Source organism: Oryctolagus cuniculus, chromosome 1 (genome assembly GCF_051225735.1).
Source record: "Oryctolagus cuniculus isolate XC-2025 breed Fujian yellow rabbit chromosome 1, ASM5122573v1, whole genome shotgun sequence".
Classification (NCBI taxonomy): domain Eukaryota; kingdom Metazoa; phylum Chordata; class Mammalia; order Lagomorpha; family Leporidae; genus Oryctolagus; species Oryctolagus cuniculus.
This window is the reverse complement of record NC_142867.1, coordinates 160196251-160212594: the sequence shown is the minus strand read 5'-3', so window position 1 is coordinate 160212594 and position 16344 is coordinate 160196251. Positions and strand designations below refer to the sequence as shown.

Here is a 16344-nt window from a genome sequence, read left to right as displayed (position 1 = left end):
ATGGGTGGCAGAAATCCAGCTACATGAGCCATCACCACTGTCTCCCAGGGCCTGCATCAGCAGGAAACTAAGTCAGTAGCCAGAGCTGGAATCAAACCCAGGCACTCCAGAGTGGGACATGGGTGTCCTAACCGCATCTTAACCAATGGGCCCAATGCCTGCCATCTCAGTGCTGTATATCTATTTTTCTGGTTGTTCTGTGCCCCTGTGGCAGGGCCCTGGGTCATCTGCAGACCCTAGCTGGAGCGTAGGCAGGGGACCACCTCTCCACATGCCCAGCATGTGGCAGCCAACACTCCGAGGTGCAGGGTGGGCTGCCAGCAAGCCGTGTCATGCATATTCATTGACAGCATCTCAGCACCTGCAACACCTGCTGTTTCTTTGCAGAGAGACTCCCACCTCCACCTGGAGAGTGTACTTTCGAACAAGATGAATGTTCATTTACTCAGGAGAAAAGAAACCGGAGCAGCTGGCACAGGAGGAGGGGAGAAACTCCCACATCCTACACAGGACCAAAGGGAGATCACACTACTGGGGTAGGTGAGTTACGCCACATGGTGCTGTTTCCTAAGGAAACCTTCTAGAAAAGCATTCTATGGATCACTCAGTGCTTCTTGAGCTGTGCAAATCTGTGTCTCATGTCTCGAACGAACTACGCATATGATTCTATATATACAGAGTTGTTTAATAGGTGCACTGAGAATCCTTTCCGTGTGTTACATTGCTTATGTATACTTCTACCCAGAGGATCTAAATGTACTTACAAAGATAGTTACCCAAAGATAATTTAATTAGAAGTAGGTTTAAAAATAAGAGATATTAAAAAATAAAAGAGATATAAAAGTTAAAAACAAATGATAATAATCCAGACTGGAGCCAGGTCCGAGGCTGCCAACAAAATGTACTTTTGGCAGGGGATAAGGCACTCAAGATTGACTCCAAGGTTTCTAGTAGTTAGAGGGAAAACTCAACTGTGTAACACGATTCACAGCAATCTGAGGATAAAAACAGAGGGAGCGTCAACTTGGGGTGTAGGCAGTAAGGGTGTACGTTTCTGTAGAAAATGTATAAACTACAATAAAACAGACTAAAAAGTTGATCTGCTGACTTGTCAACATGTGTGAGTGCTGTGGCTTTAACAGTACACAGACCCTCATCAGGCAGCCAATAAATCCAAAGTTTTAAGCTGTTGGTACTGAGGGTAGAAACTTAATCCAATGAGGAATTTTAGGAGGTGGCCCTGGTGGGAAATCCTTAGGCCATGGAAGGTACACCTGTAGAAGGTAGTTCTTGCAGGAGAGTTCAACACGGCCACACTCTTTGCTTCCCAACTTGCCATGGGATCATCCCTATGCCCACACTCTGCCAGGGCCATCTTCCAGTCTCACCACATGGCTGAACCCATGAAGCCCATCCAGTCTTGGGCTGTGGACCTCCAAAACCCTGAGCAAAAATAAACCTCCTCCTCCCTAAGTAGCCTCTTTGAGATATTTTAGTTGTAGTGATGAAAATCTGACTAATCCAGAACATTGGTATTGAGAAGCCAAGTTGTTACCCTAATTATACCTTCAGATGTGGAAGAGTCTCTGAAATTGGTGTGCCAGAAAATGCTGGGAGAGTTTGGAGGAGCAGGCAACAGGAAGCCTAGGGTGCTGTAAGCAGAGCATTAAGGGTGATGGGCGTGAAGGCTCAGAAGACAAGGGAACGAGGGAAGGGTGCAACATCAAAACTGGGAGGCTGTGGTGACCAGAATGCTGATGAACACCTGAATAGCAAAGGCTGTGCTTATGAGGCTTCAGGTGGAAATGAGGATGAGGATTCTACTGGGAACTGGAGCAAAGGCAAAAATGTGGCCGTGTTGTGCATCTGCTTTGTGGGAGGTTGAACTTGAAGATGGTGGACTGGTTCCTTGGGCAAAGACTCTAAGGCAGCAAAGTGTTCAAGCTGCAGCATGGATGCTATTGACTTATCTTAGCAAGTTTTGCGGTGAGAATGAGAAACACAAGGGCCAATCAGAAAGGTTTGGGAAATACACAGCCTGGCCATAGCAGAAGCAAAGAAAAGGCAATCTGTTTGGAGTGGGAAGGTGTTGTAGAGAAACTGCCTGCTAAAGGGATTCATGCAGACCAAAGGGAGCTGTATATGGATAGGCGAAACAATGGAAAAAGACCCTGAAGATAATAAAGATATAAAGAGACCTTGAAGCTACCCTTCCCATTTTAGGGTCAGAGGTTCCAAAGTGAAAATTTGCTTCTGAGATCTTCCAGGGTTCAATCCTTTCAAGAAAGAGGCCTGGTGCTCTACTCACCCAGGGCCAGAGCTGGGGCCAGATTTTGGCTTGCTAGCAAAGTGCTCTAAGGCCATGGCAGCCCTGGTTCAAGTGGGCTGGGGTGTGGCTCTTGCTGGTGGCAGACCTTGGTGTTGGTATCCATGGTTTCATGGCTGCTCAGAATGCAAAAGTTATGAGTCATGGAGGTTTCCCACTGAAATTTCAAAGGAAAGCCCAGGAGGCCAAGCAGAGTTGTGCCAAAGGGTTAGAGCCCTTACATGGAGCCCCCAGTGGAGCAATACCTGGTGGAGCTGTGGGAGTGAAGCTACAGTGCAGACCCCAGAAAGGTAAAAGTGCCTGCGGCATGGAATACCTCCTGGGGAAAGTTGCAAGCAGCGTGCCCTACAAGCCTTGGAAAATCTCGGGCATCAGCATGCCAAGCCAGTCCAAGAGAGCCACCATGTAAGCAGAGACCAACAGAATTATAGTGATATGGAGGCCTCCACCTAAATTTCAAAGGATATCTCAGAAAACTGGAAGGTTCAGGCTCAGCTGCTGTCTGCTTCCTGGCTACCATGTGCTCATTCCTCTGCATGTTCTCTGCTGTTGCTATCCTCTGGCCTCCCCAGATGGCCAAACCAAGGAAGCCTGTCCAGTGTTGGCTGGTGAACTTCCAAAAGCATGAACCAGAATGAAGCTCCTTCTCTGATAAGTAGTTCCAGCTATTTAGTTATCATGATGAAAAGCACACTAATACATTAACACTTGTTTTGTCAATGATACCTGTGCTAACGTGTGGACCTTTGTCTCTGGAAGTCTGAATTCATTTGACAGCATTGGCTCAAAGCACAGCATTTGATCCAGAGAAACAGAACTATCCTTGCTACTAAGCTCATAGAGATATGAGTAGGCATGGGTTTCAAAATCCCTTGTTCCAAATGAATTTATCTTTTAATTCCATTTTCCCATGGACTTTTGAAGGAGCCTCCTGAAGGTGAGTTGTGTAGTTTTGTTTCTCATGTCCTCCCTCAAGATCAGCCTATGGAATAGCATCACAGGGAAGCCCCCAGTACGACCTATTGTGGACTTGAGTCACCTTAGTAGGGTACAATCACAAACAGCTTTATTATTTTTTTGCCATCACTGTCTTCAAACATACTCTTAAGATCCTCCATTCTCCACTCCTTAGCAGATCCCATCGCATCCCAATCCTGTTGAGGTGTTAGGGCAGTTGAATATTCAGGTGTGTGAAGAAATCCGGTCCAAATCAAAACCCATTTCTCACTGTCAGACCTTCCTTTCCCTCAGCTTGGCCCTGACTCAGTTTGGGGACAACAAAGGAGGAAACTGCCCAGTCTCATTTCCTATGTTTCACCTCTTCCTCCACCTTTCGTCCTCATGATTCTATAGTCAGGGCGGGTAGAAGAAGGGTTAAAAGACTCGTTTCAGATATTCTGGTGCTTGTGAGACTCTCTCTTAGTTATTGACTATACTTTGTTAAGCATTTTAAAATGCTGGCTCCTTTGGGAATCTTTGCCATCTTACTATTTCTGGTCACATCCTCTTTGGTGAACCCTCGGTGACTACTCCCTTTCTCCTTAGTACTTGCACTACGTAGGTATGACCTGCCTAGATTTTGTTCTCACTGGACTCATCCTGGAAGTTTTAACTTGGGTTCTTTCAGGAGCACTTGGCTCCAGCCACCTTCCTCATGAGTGTTGAATTCACCTTAGATACTAATGCATTCTCCCCTGGCTAGAAGATGTGCAGGTTGGTCCTGCTGCCAACCTCTATTTCCTTTCTGTTGTTTTAGTGAAGGGTGCAGCTGAAGTAGTTCAGCACCGACCCCAAAGGTAGACCAGATGCCCACTTTCAACACTGCGTGGAGGATTCAAAGGGGGTACAGGATTTTAAAAAAACATAGAGCAAGGCAAGGAATCCTGGAGACTGAGTGGAGGATGTAGGTATATTTACCTGATCCAAATAGGATAGAATTCAGTGAGAAAGCAGTCTTGACAGACTTGTTCCCAAGAATATATCTGGGAAGAAGTGTTCCAAGTAGAGAGAACAGCTGGTGCAAAGCCCTTTAGGTTGAAGTGGGCCCACTGTGTTCTAGGAACATCAAGGAAAGCAGAGTAAGCTAGGGAGTCAGACAGACAGCTGTAGGACATATGATTAATCAGAAGGACTCTGGATTTTGCTCTCCCTGAAAACAGGAAAACACTGGAGAGTGTGGAGCTTAGTAGAGAGGCAATATGACAGGGTTTGAAATGGATCTCTCTAGCTGTTGTATTGAGAAAAGACTTAGTGTGGAGGTGGGGCAAGGGTCAAGTCAGGGAGCCCCATTAGGATCCTGCAAGTAATCCAGGTGAACTAAGATGGTGGATTTGACTAATGAGGGTAGATTTGACCTATGACGATAGGTCAGGCCAGGTAGTTGCAATTCAGTTAGTTTTGAGTGGTCAAACTCTGGAAGTATTTTGAAAATGGAGCCAATAAAACCTCTTGATGGCTTAAATACGGGTATAAGTGAAAGAGAGGGGACATGGATGATTTCAATGGGTTGTAATTTTTTTGAAGATTTATTTATTTATTTGAAAGGCAGAATGACGGGGGGAAAGACACACACACACACACACACACACAGAGAGAGAGAGAGAGAGAGAGAGAGAGAGAGAGAGAATCTTCCATCCACTATTTCACTCCCCAAATGAATGCATTGGCTAGAATTGGGCTTATCCAAAGCCAGGAGCCAAGAGCTTCTTCTGGGTCTCCCACATGGGTGCAGGGAACTAAGTACTTGGGCCATCTTCTACTACTTTCCCAGGCCAATAGCAGAGAGCTGGATCTGAAGTGGAGCAGCCAGGATTTGAACTGGAACCCATATGCAATGCTGCCACTGCAGGTGGCAGCTTAACCCTCTATGCCTCAGTGCCAGCCCCAATGATTTTTATTATTTCACTGGAAAATAGAGTTGTCAACAACTGAACAGAAAATATTGAATAGATAAGTTTGCTGGAAGGAGCAGGAGCTCAACTTTAAACAGGATAGATTTGAGATGCCCTGATAGATATTCGGTAGGGATACTGAGTAGGCAGACTACAGTTCAGGACAATTGTCAAAACTTGAAGTTGGTGGCATATTGATGGTATCAAAATCATGTGACTGGGTGAGATCTCCAATGGAGTACACATAGACCCAGAAATGGACCAAGACCTGTGTCCTGGGCACTCCAAATTTAAGAGGTCAGAGAGGGGCTGGCATTGAGGCACAGTGGGTTAAGCCACAGCCAGTGACATCTGCATCCCATATGAGTCCCAGTTCAAGTCCTGGCTGTTCCACTTCTGATACAGCTGCCTACTAATGTGCCTCGGAAAAGCAGCAAAAGGGACCCAAGCACTAGAGCCCCTGCCACCTATATGGAAGCCCCTGGTGGAGCTCCATGCTCCTGGCTTCAACCTGGCCCCGCCCTGGCCGTTACAATATTTGGGGGATAAACCAGCAGTTGAAGGATCTCTCTTTCTCTGTCTCCCTCTCTCTCTGTAACTCTGCCTCTCAAATAAATAAATAAACCTTAAAAAATAGTAAGAGAGAAGAGGAAGAACCAGCAAAGGAGACTGAAAAGAATGGTTATTAATTTTGATGATACCATAAAAGTCACTCTCACAATCCTTCTAAGAAGTAGAGACTCCATAAAAATACTCCTTCCCCTCCTTTCCTTATCTCTGTGACCTCATCTCCCTTGGCTTTCTTAGCACTGATGGCAGTGACTGTTGCTATTACCATAGTTACTTCCATACCAGTCCCATCAAACTACTTAACCTTCTTATGTTTGTAGCCATCTTACCTTCCCTACTGGGTTATCAGTACCTTGAAGGGCAGGTCTTTGGATTCCGTATTAGTTTTTTAGGGCTTCTATCACAAAATACTACAGACTGGGTGGCTTAAATTAAAAAAAAAAAAAAATTTGATTTTCTCAGAGTTCTGGTGGCTAGAACAAGGTGTCAGCAGGGTTGGTTCCTTCTAGGCCTGTAAATGGTGGCCTTCTTGCCCTGCCCTCGTATGACATTCTGCTGAGCCAGAATGTCTCTCTTTAGAGAAGGACACCAGTCAGATGAATTAGGGCCAACCCAACCCCATTTTAACTTGATTACTCTTAAAGGCCCAACTCCAATTACAGTCACATTCTGAGGTGCTGGGGTTAGGATTTCAACACGTGTGCCTTGAAGACATTCATTCAACCCATATAGACACCCACCCAGCAGTTAGTACAATGGGCTGAACAGTGAAGGAATGGAATAAAGTCAATTCAAGCAGCTGGCAACCTAGCCCTTGTCCTGGTCATGCTAAAATAACTTTATTGTCTGAACTTGTTTGACTTGTAGATCATGTTCTGCCTCCCCTCCCCCAAGTACATAAACCATATGAAAATCTAACAAACTGTATGTATTAGGTACTAAATTACTCATAATTCTGCTCTTTTATTTATATTATTCCTAGATTATGGGGATATATGTTAGCTAAGATGGTGTGACTTTGTTTAAAGAAAATATGTGGTTATGTTTGCATGGTCTCTTTGAAAACTTAAAGGGATATTTCAGCTGGATGGGGTGAAACTTTATAGCAAAAATTGAATGCAACAAATTCTTAGTGTGTTCAGTATTTATTCTGAGTGAATACCTGACATGTTGAGTAGAATTCTTGGGTGTGCAACATAGAGAATTTTAATTTTTTTAAAGGAAATTACTTTTAGGATCTGTCTTCTTCATTCTTTACTTCATCTGTTTCATTGCAAATTTTCAGAAGATTCTCAAGGCACCTTCCAGTTTTCTAACCAAATAAAATATTTTGTCAGTTTTCTTTTTATTCTGATGCACAACCAATCAAATAGGAAAACAAACATTGCTGTGCTGTGCCCAGAATACTTACAGCACTGAGTTGTAGGTATAAGAAAAAGGAGGCAGAACAGAGAAGAGACAGAATACAAACTTGCAGCCAGACCAAATTTGTTCAAAGAAAATAAATCTGCAGAGGTGAATGACCAACTGCCAGCGTGCACACAGACTGAGCACTTGGCAGAGGGTCCAGACCCCAGGGGCTGGGCTTTTTTATATCTTAGGTGGGCTAAAGGTAGGAGTGGGGGGTGGTTGGCAGAGGTGAGCTTCTCCATACAGGTTTTCCAAATTTGGATTCCAAACCTGGGGAAGAAAGCAGGGGTTGGTGTGAGACTGAATTGGGATTCAGGGACAAGGGATGAATTCTGATTTCCTCTAGCTTTTGGGCAGTGAACTAGAGTGGATGAGGCTTATGTCCCTCTTCCATTGGTAGGTGTTTGTTTTTCCTTGTAGTTATTTTAAAAATCATCTCACTGGGGAATTAATAATAGAGCTAGCAACTATTTCTTGAACATTTGCCATGTGCAGATCCTACAATGAGGGGTTTTCTGTCCTTATAACAACTTGTCCGATAAGGGAAAGTTCCCATTTTCCAGATGAGGAAATGGGAGTTTAGAGAAGTAAAGACCAAAGTCCTTGGGCCCCTGCACCCACATGGGAGATCCGGAAGAAGCTCCTGGCTCCTGGCTTCAGATTGGCTCAGCTCTGGCCGTTACGGTCATTTGGGGAGTGAACCAGCAGATAGAAGACCTCTCTCTCTCTCTCTCCCTCTCTGGCTCTACCTCTCTCTCTGTAACTCTGACTTTGAAATAAATAAAATAAATCTTTAAAAAAAATGAGAGAGAAAGAAGTAAGGGCCACACAGTAGTAATTGGAAGAGTGGAGGCTGAATCTCAGGTTTGTCTGTCCACACTGCCTCACCAGGGCTGCCCAATCTAAGAGATCACACATGACCCGCAATAGCTGTGACAACTTACATATGAAAAGCACAATTCGCATAATGGCCTCATCTCACTTTAAGACTCTTTGCACAAGAGAAGGGTGTCTTCTCTTGGAAAGGCTATATTCAAACCAACGATGTTTTTGGACATGCCTAGCATCTCAGTTTTCTTCTTTGTCTGAGTTATTGCTACTATCTATTTACCACTGTTGTGACTTTAACTCCAAGGTGGCAGCCCACATACCTACTGATGTCGTATGTCTCACAAAAGGTGGCTTCCTCTTGCCCTGGCCTCTCATGATGTGAGCCTTATGTAGACTGCTGAGTTGGCTTTCAGGTCGTAAAGTGACAGGTGTTACCCACTCAGAAATCAAAGCACACACAAACAAGGGCACCTTTAAAATATCTGTTTATTTAAAAAAATATGTTTATTAAAGGTACTGGTATCAGAAGCTACATGTATATTGGAGTCAAACATCTTAGAACTGAGAGTAATCTTAGGTGTTACATAGTCCAGAGGCCCTGAGATCTTTATTTACTTTAAAATTCATGAGTACTCCCTATGCATTATGCACCAAATAATGCACAAATACCTCAAAATTGTGCATATAATAAATATTAGAGATGATGGAACCACAGAGAAAGGAGCATGGGAATGCCTTAAAGGATGAATGGTAGTGAGGACACATTTCTGGATGAGGGAGTAGAAGGTGTGAAATATGGAGCCACTAAGCAGTTTAGCAATTTTCAGGAACTCCAAGTGATAATATTTGGCTGATACGAAGGATGCTATCAACAGAATTCTCGAGGACGGGGAGTCTAAGATGTAGACTTGCATGCAGGCAGTATACACAGGGATTCAATGGCAAAGAGCAGGAGCGTGGGACATAGGCAATACATCAGGGAAGGACAGAATGCTGGTTCCAGAACCCATTATTGGCTTGGCAACTGCCATATCCATCTGGTTGATCCTGTGGGAACTGGGAACCATGTTGAAAAGTGTGTTAGGGACCGGCGCCACGGCTCAATAGGCTAATCCTCCGCCTTGTGGCGCCAGCACACCGGGTTCTAGTCCCAGTCAGGGCACTGGATTCTTTTCCAGTTGCCCCTCTTCCAGGCCAGCTCTCTGCTGTGGCCTGGGAAGGCAGTGGAGGATGGCCCAAGTGCTTGGGCCCTGCACCCCATGGGAGACCAGGAGAAGTACCTGGCTCCTGCTTTCGGATCAGCGCGGTGCACCGGCCGCAGCATGCCGGCCGCGGCGGCCATTGGAGGGTGAACCAATGACAAAAGGAAGACCTTTCTCTCTGTCTCTCTCTCTCTCACTGTCCACTCTGCCTGTCAAAAGAAAGAAAGGGAGGGAGGGAAGGAGGGAAGGAGGGAGGGAGGGAAGGAAGAAAGGAAGAAAGGAAGAAAGGAAGAAAGGAAGAATAAAAGTGTGTTAGGGCCATCCCCAGGGGAGGAGAAGGAGAAGTGTATGTCCATAGGCTCACGCCTCAGTGGCCATCAGATTTTCATTACTACACCACCAACCAGCCACAGGCCGCTTGTGAAGGAAGGATGTTTCGTGGATTTGAAGCTTCACAGTCCAAGATTGGGCTGCCCATCAGTGTAGGCATTTGGTGAGGCTGAAGGACGGGGGAGCACTTGCAGAGGGATCAGAGAGACGGGGAGCACACTCATTGATGTCCCTCCCTATACAGCCACCAAGATTTGATCATGGGCTCTCCACTGTGACAACTTAATCAAATCCAGTAACTTCTCAAAGACTCCACCTTCAGACACCATAATTGGATTAAGTTTTCATCCTTAATTCAGTAACCATTAATATAAATACATTAATCACTAACATACAACTTTGAGGGCCAAGCTTTGAACACATGAGCCTTTGGGGTCACCCAAACTAATAGTCAAGCCACAGCTGTCAGAGGTGTTTTCACTATTCATCACTGACTACCCACTCTTCCCTCATTTCTGGGTTGTATTTACACGAGTGGTAAGTGACTCTGCAGACGCCAATCCAGGAATGTTTGAAGCAGCCTAGCTTCAAAGATACAGGCAGTGGGCAGTTTGTTTAGACCTGAGATAAAGCATTTGTCAAGTTATATCTAAGTAAATTCTACATTTTCACTTTCCACCCGTGAAACCTGTCAGTCTACATGTGGAAGGACACATACAGGCAGAAGAAACAGAAGGGACAATATACAAAATTGTTTTACAGTCAGTTATATTTGGTGGTCAGTCCAAATAGGTGCATTAAAAAGGGAAATTCGGGAGTAGATGTTATGGCACAGCAGGTTAAGTCGCCACTTGAGATGCCTGAATCCCAGATTAGAGTGCTGGTTTGAGTCCCAGATCCTCCACTTTTGATTCAGCTTCCTGCTAGTGCATCCTGGGAGGCAGCACATGATGGCTCAAGTACTTGGGCCCCTGCCACCTGCATGGGAAATCTGGTTGGAGTTCTAGGCTCCTGGCTTTGGCTTGTCACAACCTTGGCTGTTGTGGCCATTTGGGGAGTGAACCAGCAGATAGAAGATTCTCTCTCTCTCTCTCTCTCTCTCTCTCTCTCTCTCTCCCCTTTTCAAGTAGACTAAAGTAAATAAACACTTTTTAAAAAATTAAAAGGAGAAAAACTCAGAGAAGCCACACAATAAATGTCATTATTGTGTTCTGTTGGAATCACTAGATCATCATACATTAAATAAAAACAGGCCCTACGAATAGAGCTTTTCAGTTAATCTGCCAAACAAGTCAAATAATGCCACTTATCTGGGAATGGGGCTTTTGGGTTGCTTCAGACCTGTTCTGTCCCTTCCAGTGGCTGCTGGGCTACTGTTTATTCACAGATACCTTATTCATAAAGCTATTGGTTTCTGATTCTATTACAGTAAGAGAGATGGGTATGGGGTTAGGGCAAGTGAAGACTACACTATTCTTTGCAAATTTCGGTTATTTTTTTTTTTCCTTGAGTAAACACTGTTGGATTGTTGCAAGCCTTTAATTTCCAGAGTTCTGAAAAAGTTGGTTTAGACCCTTGTTGACAGTATCCTCAGTGCTCTTACAGGGGAGCAGATTTTCAGAGGTCCCTTCTCCATGCCTAAGGCTCTGTATTTTTCACTTTTCAGTAGATTTGAGTTCTTTGGTGAAATTTTCCATTCTACCATCTATTTTCTGGAACATATTAGTACTCCTTTTTCTAAATTGTTAATGATACTGACTTTACAGCCCTTATGTGCTAACTCCTTTTGTGGGTAACCAAAAGTTCTGTTTCTGTTGTCTGTTCCCAGCCCCTAACTTAGGTTTTGTTTCCTGAAATGTCCGATGAATTTGATTGAACACCAGATATTGTGGATAAAGAATTCTAGGGCGCCTTTGGTGTTTTCCTCCAGAGGGGAGTCAACCTATTTGCAAACAGGTGACCAGAGTGGAGCAGGTCACTCCAGTCGAATCAGAACTGAGCTAACTTGAGGCAGTGTTCTAGTTCGCTTTGTCTGAGTCTCTCTCCGGTTCCCCAAGAATATGCTCTGGGGTGCTCCTCAGAATGTCCTAAACTTCAGGTTCTGTGACTCTCACTGATAAGATTGCTGAAATTGCCGTTTTGTGTTGCATTTGGCTTCCTGGATTCTTAGCCTGTACAAGTTAAGAATGTGGCAAACACCCCATGGCCAAGTGATGGGCTCTCTTTTCTGTGCTCCGTTTTCCCCAAAACGTGGCCCTCAAAGCCCTGGCTGCTTTGCTAGTCCTCAGCTCCAGTTACTGTCTTCCCAACCCATGGAGATTTGTTGGTGCCTCTACCACTTGACAGCTGCCATTGACTTAGCTTCTGAAACAAGCAGGGCAGTGCCTCGAAGGGAAAGCAGCATGAAGAATGTTGAGCTCATTTCATTGATCTTCCTTCTGTTTGCTCTGAGATCTTAGGTCCATCAAGTTCTTGCTGCTTGGAAGCTCTCTGATAGTTTCAAAGCAGATGTTTTCTTTGTTCAAAAAAAAATCCATTTTTTCCTATGTCTTCTCAACAGAGTGTAGGTCTTCTATGGGTTTATCAATATAGCCAAAAAGGGACATCTCTGGTATCTTATTATCAGGAATGATTTATTTAAGAACATGATTATTATAATCAAAATTTGAAGGCATTTTGCTCTTCTATACTACAAACCAACCAATCATAATGTTTTGAATGAGAGCTTTGTGTCTCTGGCCTCTTACAACTGTATTCTTTTGCTAATATTTTCTGAGAGTTCTACCCAAGGTCTTACTGGATCTGAGGTTATGATAATGCAAGGTGTCCATTCTTTGGCAGGGGAGTATTAGGAGGAGAATATTAAAATTTACACTTATATAGACATTTAGTGTATATTTCCCAAGATAGCATGTCATGTTCTACTTCTTTCCCTCTAGAACTTTGCATCTTGAGTAAATAACAATAATGTTAAAGAAAAAAATTATTTAGTGATACTTGTTAAAACATGGTAAGACAGACTATTCAAGACCATTGTGACAGGTATAGGAACCACTACAGTGGGAGTTACTAGTGGGAGAGAGATCGGGCTCAACTTTTAACATGGAATGAACAAATGGGCATTTAGAATCAAAGAGTTTCATGAGGGTCAGAAGATGGAAAATTACTAAGAGGTAACGTCCAGGAGAAGGGATCTTTGCTGAAGACAGGCCAGGGTGATCAGGTGTCTTGTGGAAGATGAGAAATTTGATCACATATCAAGGGTAGTCATATGATAAGGGTGAGAGGGTCTCCTAGGTTGAATTAGAGTCCATGCTAAAATGGAATTTTATAAGAATGTGCACATATGGCCTTAGGAAGAAATTTAGGAGCCTGACTAAAGTTCAGTCAAGCAAAGAATCTCTGTTAACTATCATAGCAATAAAGTGCTGTCAATGCTTTTTATAGCCAGTTACCACAAAGTCACTTTGACAATAACCTCATTTGAAAAAAAAAAAGGGTGACATATATAGTAAATGTAATGTTGCTGAATGTCACTGAAATTTCTCAACAAGTGATATATTTTAACATAATATAAAAATTTAATTGACTCATAAAATCAATATTAATTTATAGATTTTTAGGATGCTGGAGACAGGATCTTGTAGATCAGTTAAGGTAACACATGTGTTTCAGATATTAAAACCCTGAAACCCATTCACAGGACTTTTGGTTGTTAGCTGCTTGGATCATGGGATAGCAAACAAGAAGCTGGCCTGTGATTAAATGTGCAATTTAAACAATAATGAAATGACATCCAAAAAGGAAATCTCCTATTACCTGTACTGCTGACTTATTGCATTTGGTCCCAACAACCTTTTCTATGTATGCTGTTCAATATAGGAAATACATGATGGCAGGATACAAAAATGGCAGAGCTTCCTGTCCTACACATACTAACAGACTCATTCTCAGGACCAGCAACACAGTATCTTTCTCCTTGATGACTGCAGGGCATTTGTCTGGGGCCAGTGGCCACAGAACCCTTTTTGAATTAATGTGATGCATTCTGGGACTTTGAAAAGATTTATCTGTACTTGTAGACTGCATTCTTGCTTTTCATTTCCCATTCCTGTAACCTCTTAATCTGCACTTGGAAGAATGCTTATAGGGAGCCAAAAGAAAGAGGAGAGGCATATAAACTTGTTTTATAGACAAACACATTAAATGATCGGTCAGTATAGGTCCATTAAATAAAAAGAGCTCAAAAAAGCCTCATCGTAAATATATCAGGTATCAAGAGGTATGTCAATCAAAATCAAACATAATATGTAGCAACTCTAAGGGAGCTACGGTTCCCAATTTACCAACTGCTATGCTGTAAACCTTTCCAAATTCTAGACTGTAGCATGATATAGTTCGGAGGAAAGATCAATGTATTAACAATAAGCTGTCCCTGTCACTTGCTACTGTCGCTCCCCGTCTTCGTGGAGGAACGACACAGGACCCTGCGCTGTTCTTTTGTCTGCTCGGCCCTTCCCGGATTTGCTGCTGGTTCTTCCCAGGTTGGCTACCATCCCTTCCACCTCCGTGGAAGGGCGGTTCCCCCTAGCCACTTTCCCCACTTCCGCGGGGGAGCGGCACACCGCCGGCCGGCTCTCTCGGGGGCTGCACAGGTGTTCCTTCAGATAGATGTTCCCCTTAGATGTTCCTGGTGCATGTTGTCTCTCTCCTCCTTTATAGTCCTCTTCCACCAATCCCAACTCTGCTACCCACAACGCCGAGTACGCTGCTCTCCTCCAATCAGGAGCAGGTCCTGCTGTTTATTGGTTGAACTGGAGGCAGCTGTGTAGAAGCTGTTTTCTCCTCTCCCAGCGCCATATTGTGGGAGAGCAGATGCATAGAATAAGTCTTAATTCCAGTAACTTAGTCTAGTCCCAGTTGCTCCCAGTTGCTCCCCACAGCTACCTACAGAACCTGGAACCTGGTTATACAATTCTTCTGAATCTGAATGTCCTTGTACATAAGACAAAGATAACAATGATAATAATCTCTTAAGGTTCCTGTGATGGCTAACTGAGATTTGAGATTTTATTTGTGAAGAGACTTGTTATATAAGCACCACTAAAATGAATGGCATTACTGTTTTTGTAATCAATTAATCTTTTACAAAAGCTGTTGTTTATCTCCTGGATACTTTCCTGGACTCATTGTTTTATGTCATTTGTGCTTCTCTAGAATAGAAAATCATGACTTATGACTACAAGTAAAAGGACTTCATAGAAATCAGAAGGTTTAATAGAAAACATTAAAGCATTATTTCCCAAAGTACATTACATCTACCACGAGGTAATTCAAGTAGGAAATACATTGAATTATTTTAAAATTTGGTGGTAATATTCATGTATAAGAAAAATACTGGGACCAGTATTGTGACACATAGCTGGTTAAGCTGCCACCTGCAATACCAGCATCCCCAATAGGCTGCCCATTTCCGATGCAGCTCCCTGCAAATGCACCTGGGAAAACAGCAGAAGATGGTCCCAGTCTTTGGGTCCCTGCACCCATGTGGGAAACCCAGACGAAGCTGCTCTCTCCTGGTTTTGGCCTGGCTGTTGAGACCATTTAGGGATTGAACCAAGAGACGGAAGGTCTCTCTCTATCTCTGTCTTCCACACAAATAAATAAAACTTTAATTAAAAAAAAGAAAAATATTAACCAGTATATCAACACCATTATTTCACATCTTAACAGGTAGCTTTCTATTTTCAAATTTCCTTTTTGAATCAATGTATTTAAGTAATAAAATGAAATCTATTTAAATGAAAATACTAAATGAAGAACAGTACAGTAGTATGTGGATAGGCAAAACTATGAAGGTGGCATTTGTATGACTAGAATTTGGGAAACACTTGTAGAAAAATCATTTCAGTGGAGCAACAAAGAAAAGAAATCTAGCCTCACCATTTGGCTTCTGTGAAATAATTAAAGTGTTTGTGACACACAGATGGTGACTTGCAACAAGGGGGGATGGACTTTGCAGTGGTTGCCTGTCTACTTCCTGCCATAGCTACTTAGTAATTTTCTGGCAGAATCATAAAGTTTCCTGCAGCAGATGCTTAATGTTTATAAGACAAGAAAGATGAGTCATCACCAGTTTCCAAGGTTTTATTGGCCATTGCGATTTTATTGACATTTATTTGATGCTAAAGTGTCAGAATTCTTCGTAAACATTTGTTGTAGATGACCTGGAGTCAATGATAATGGAATAAACAAATCAACAGATAACTATCTAATCAGTGAGAAAATGCCATCAATAGTAAAATTTCCTTACCCACCAAGTCCACCAAGTGAATAGATAAGTCACACAGTCCTCTCTCCTCCAATCTACTGTATCCCAGAAAAGCTGCTAATGTTCTTAACAATTTCCAGAGAATATCCTTTTCTTTTGTGGTACAGTTCAGTATTTCAGTAAATCCTTTTCTGAAAATTATATTCGCTCTTTTTTTTTTTTTTTTTTTTTTTTTGACAGGCAGAGTGGATAGTGAGAAAGAGAGTCAGAGAGAAAGGTCTTCCTTTTGCCGTTGGTTCACCCTCCAATGGCTGCCACGGCTGGCGCGCTGCGGCCGGCACACCGCGTTGATCCAAAGGCAGGAGCCAGGTGCTTCTCCTGGTCTCCCATGGGGTGCAGGGCCCAAGCACTTGGGTCATCCTCCACTGCCTTCCTGGGCCACAGCAGAGAGCTGGCCTGGAAGAGGGGCAACTGGGAAAGAATCCGGCACCCCGACCGGGACTAGAACCCCGT

General features: G+C 43.4%; 1 protein-coding gene across 4 annotated transcripts in view; it reads left to right on the top strand.

Annotated features, from left to right (window-relative positions):
* MAMDC2 (MAM domain containing 2) overlaps positions 1 to 16344 on the top strand; it is a 179271-nt gene that overhangs the window by 146942 nt on the left and 15985 nt on the right. For 3 of the 4 annotated variants that reach the window (XM_089336869.1, XM_089336874.1, XM_002708194.6), the window contains one exon: positions 388 to 540. In XM_089336869.1, the coding sequence (XP_089192995.1) occupies positions 388 to 540 (153 nt within the window). The remainder of the gene's footprint in view (positions 1 to 387; positions 541 to 16344) is intronic. The other variant, XR_011379575.2, reaches the window with a different exon arrangement.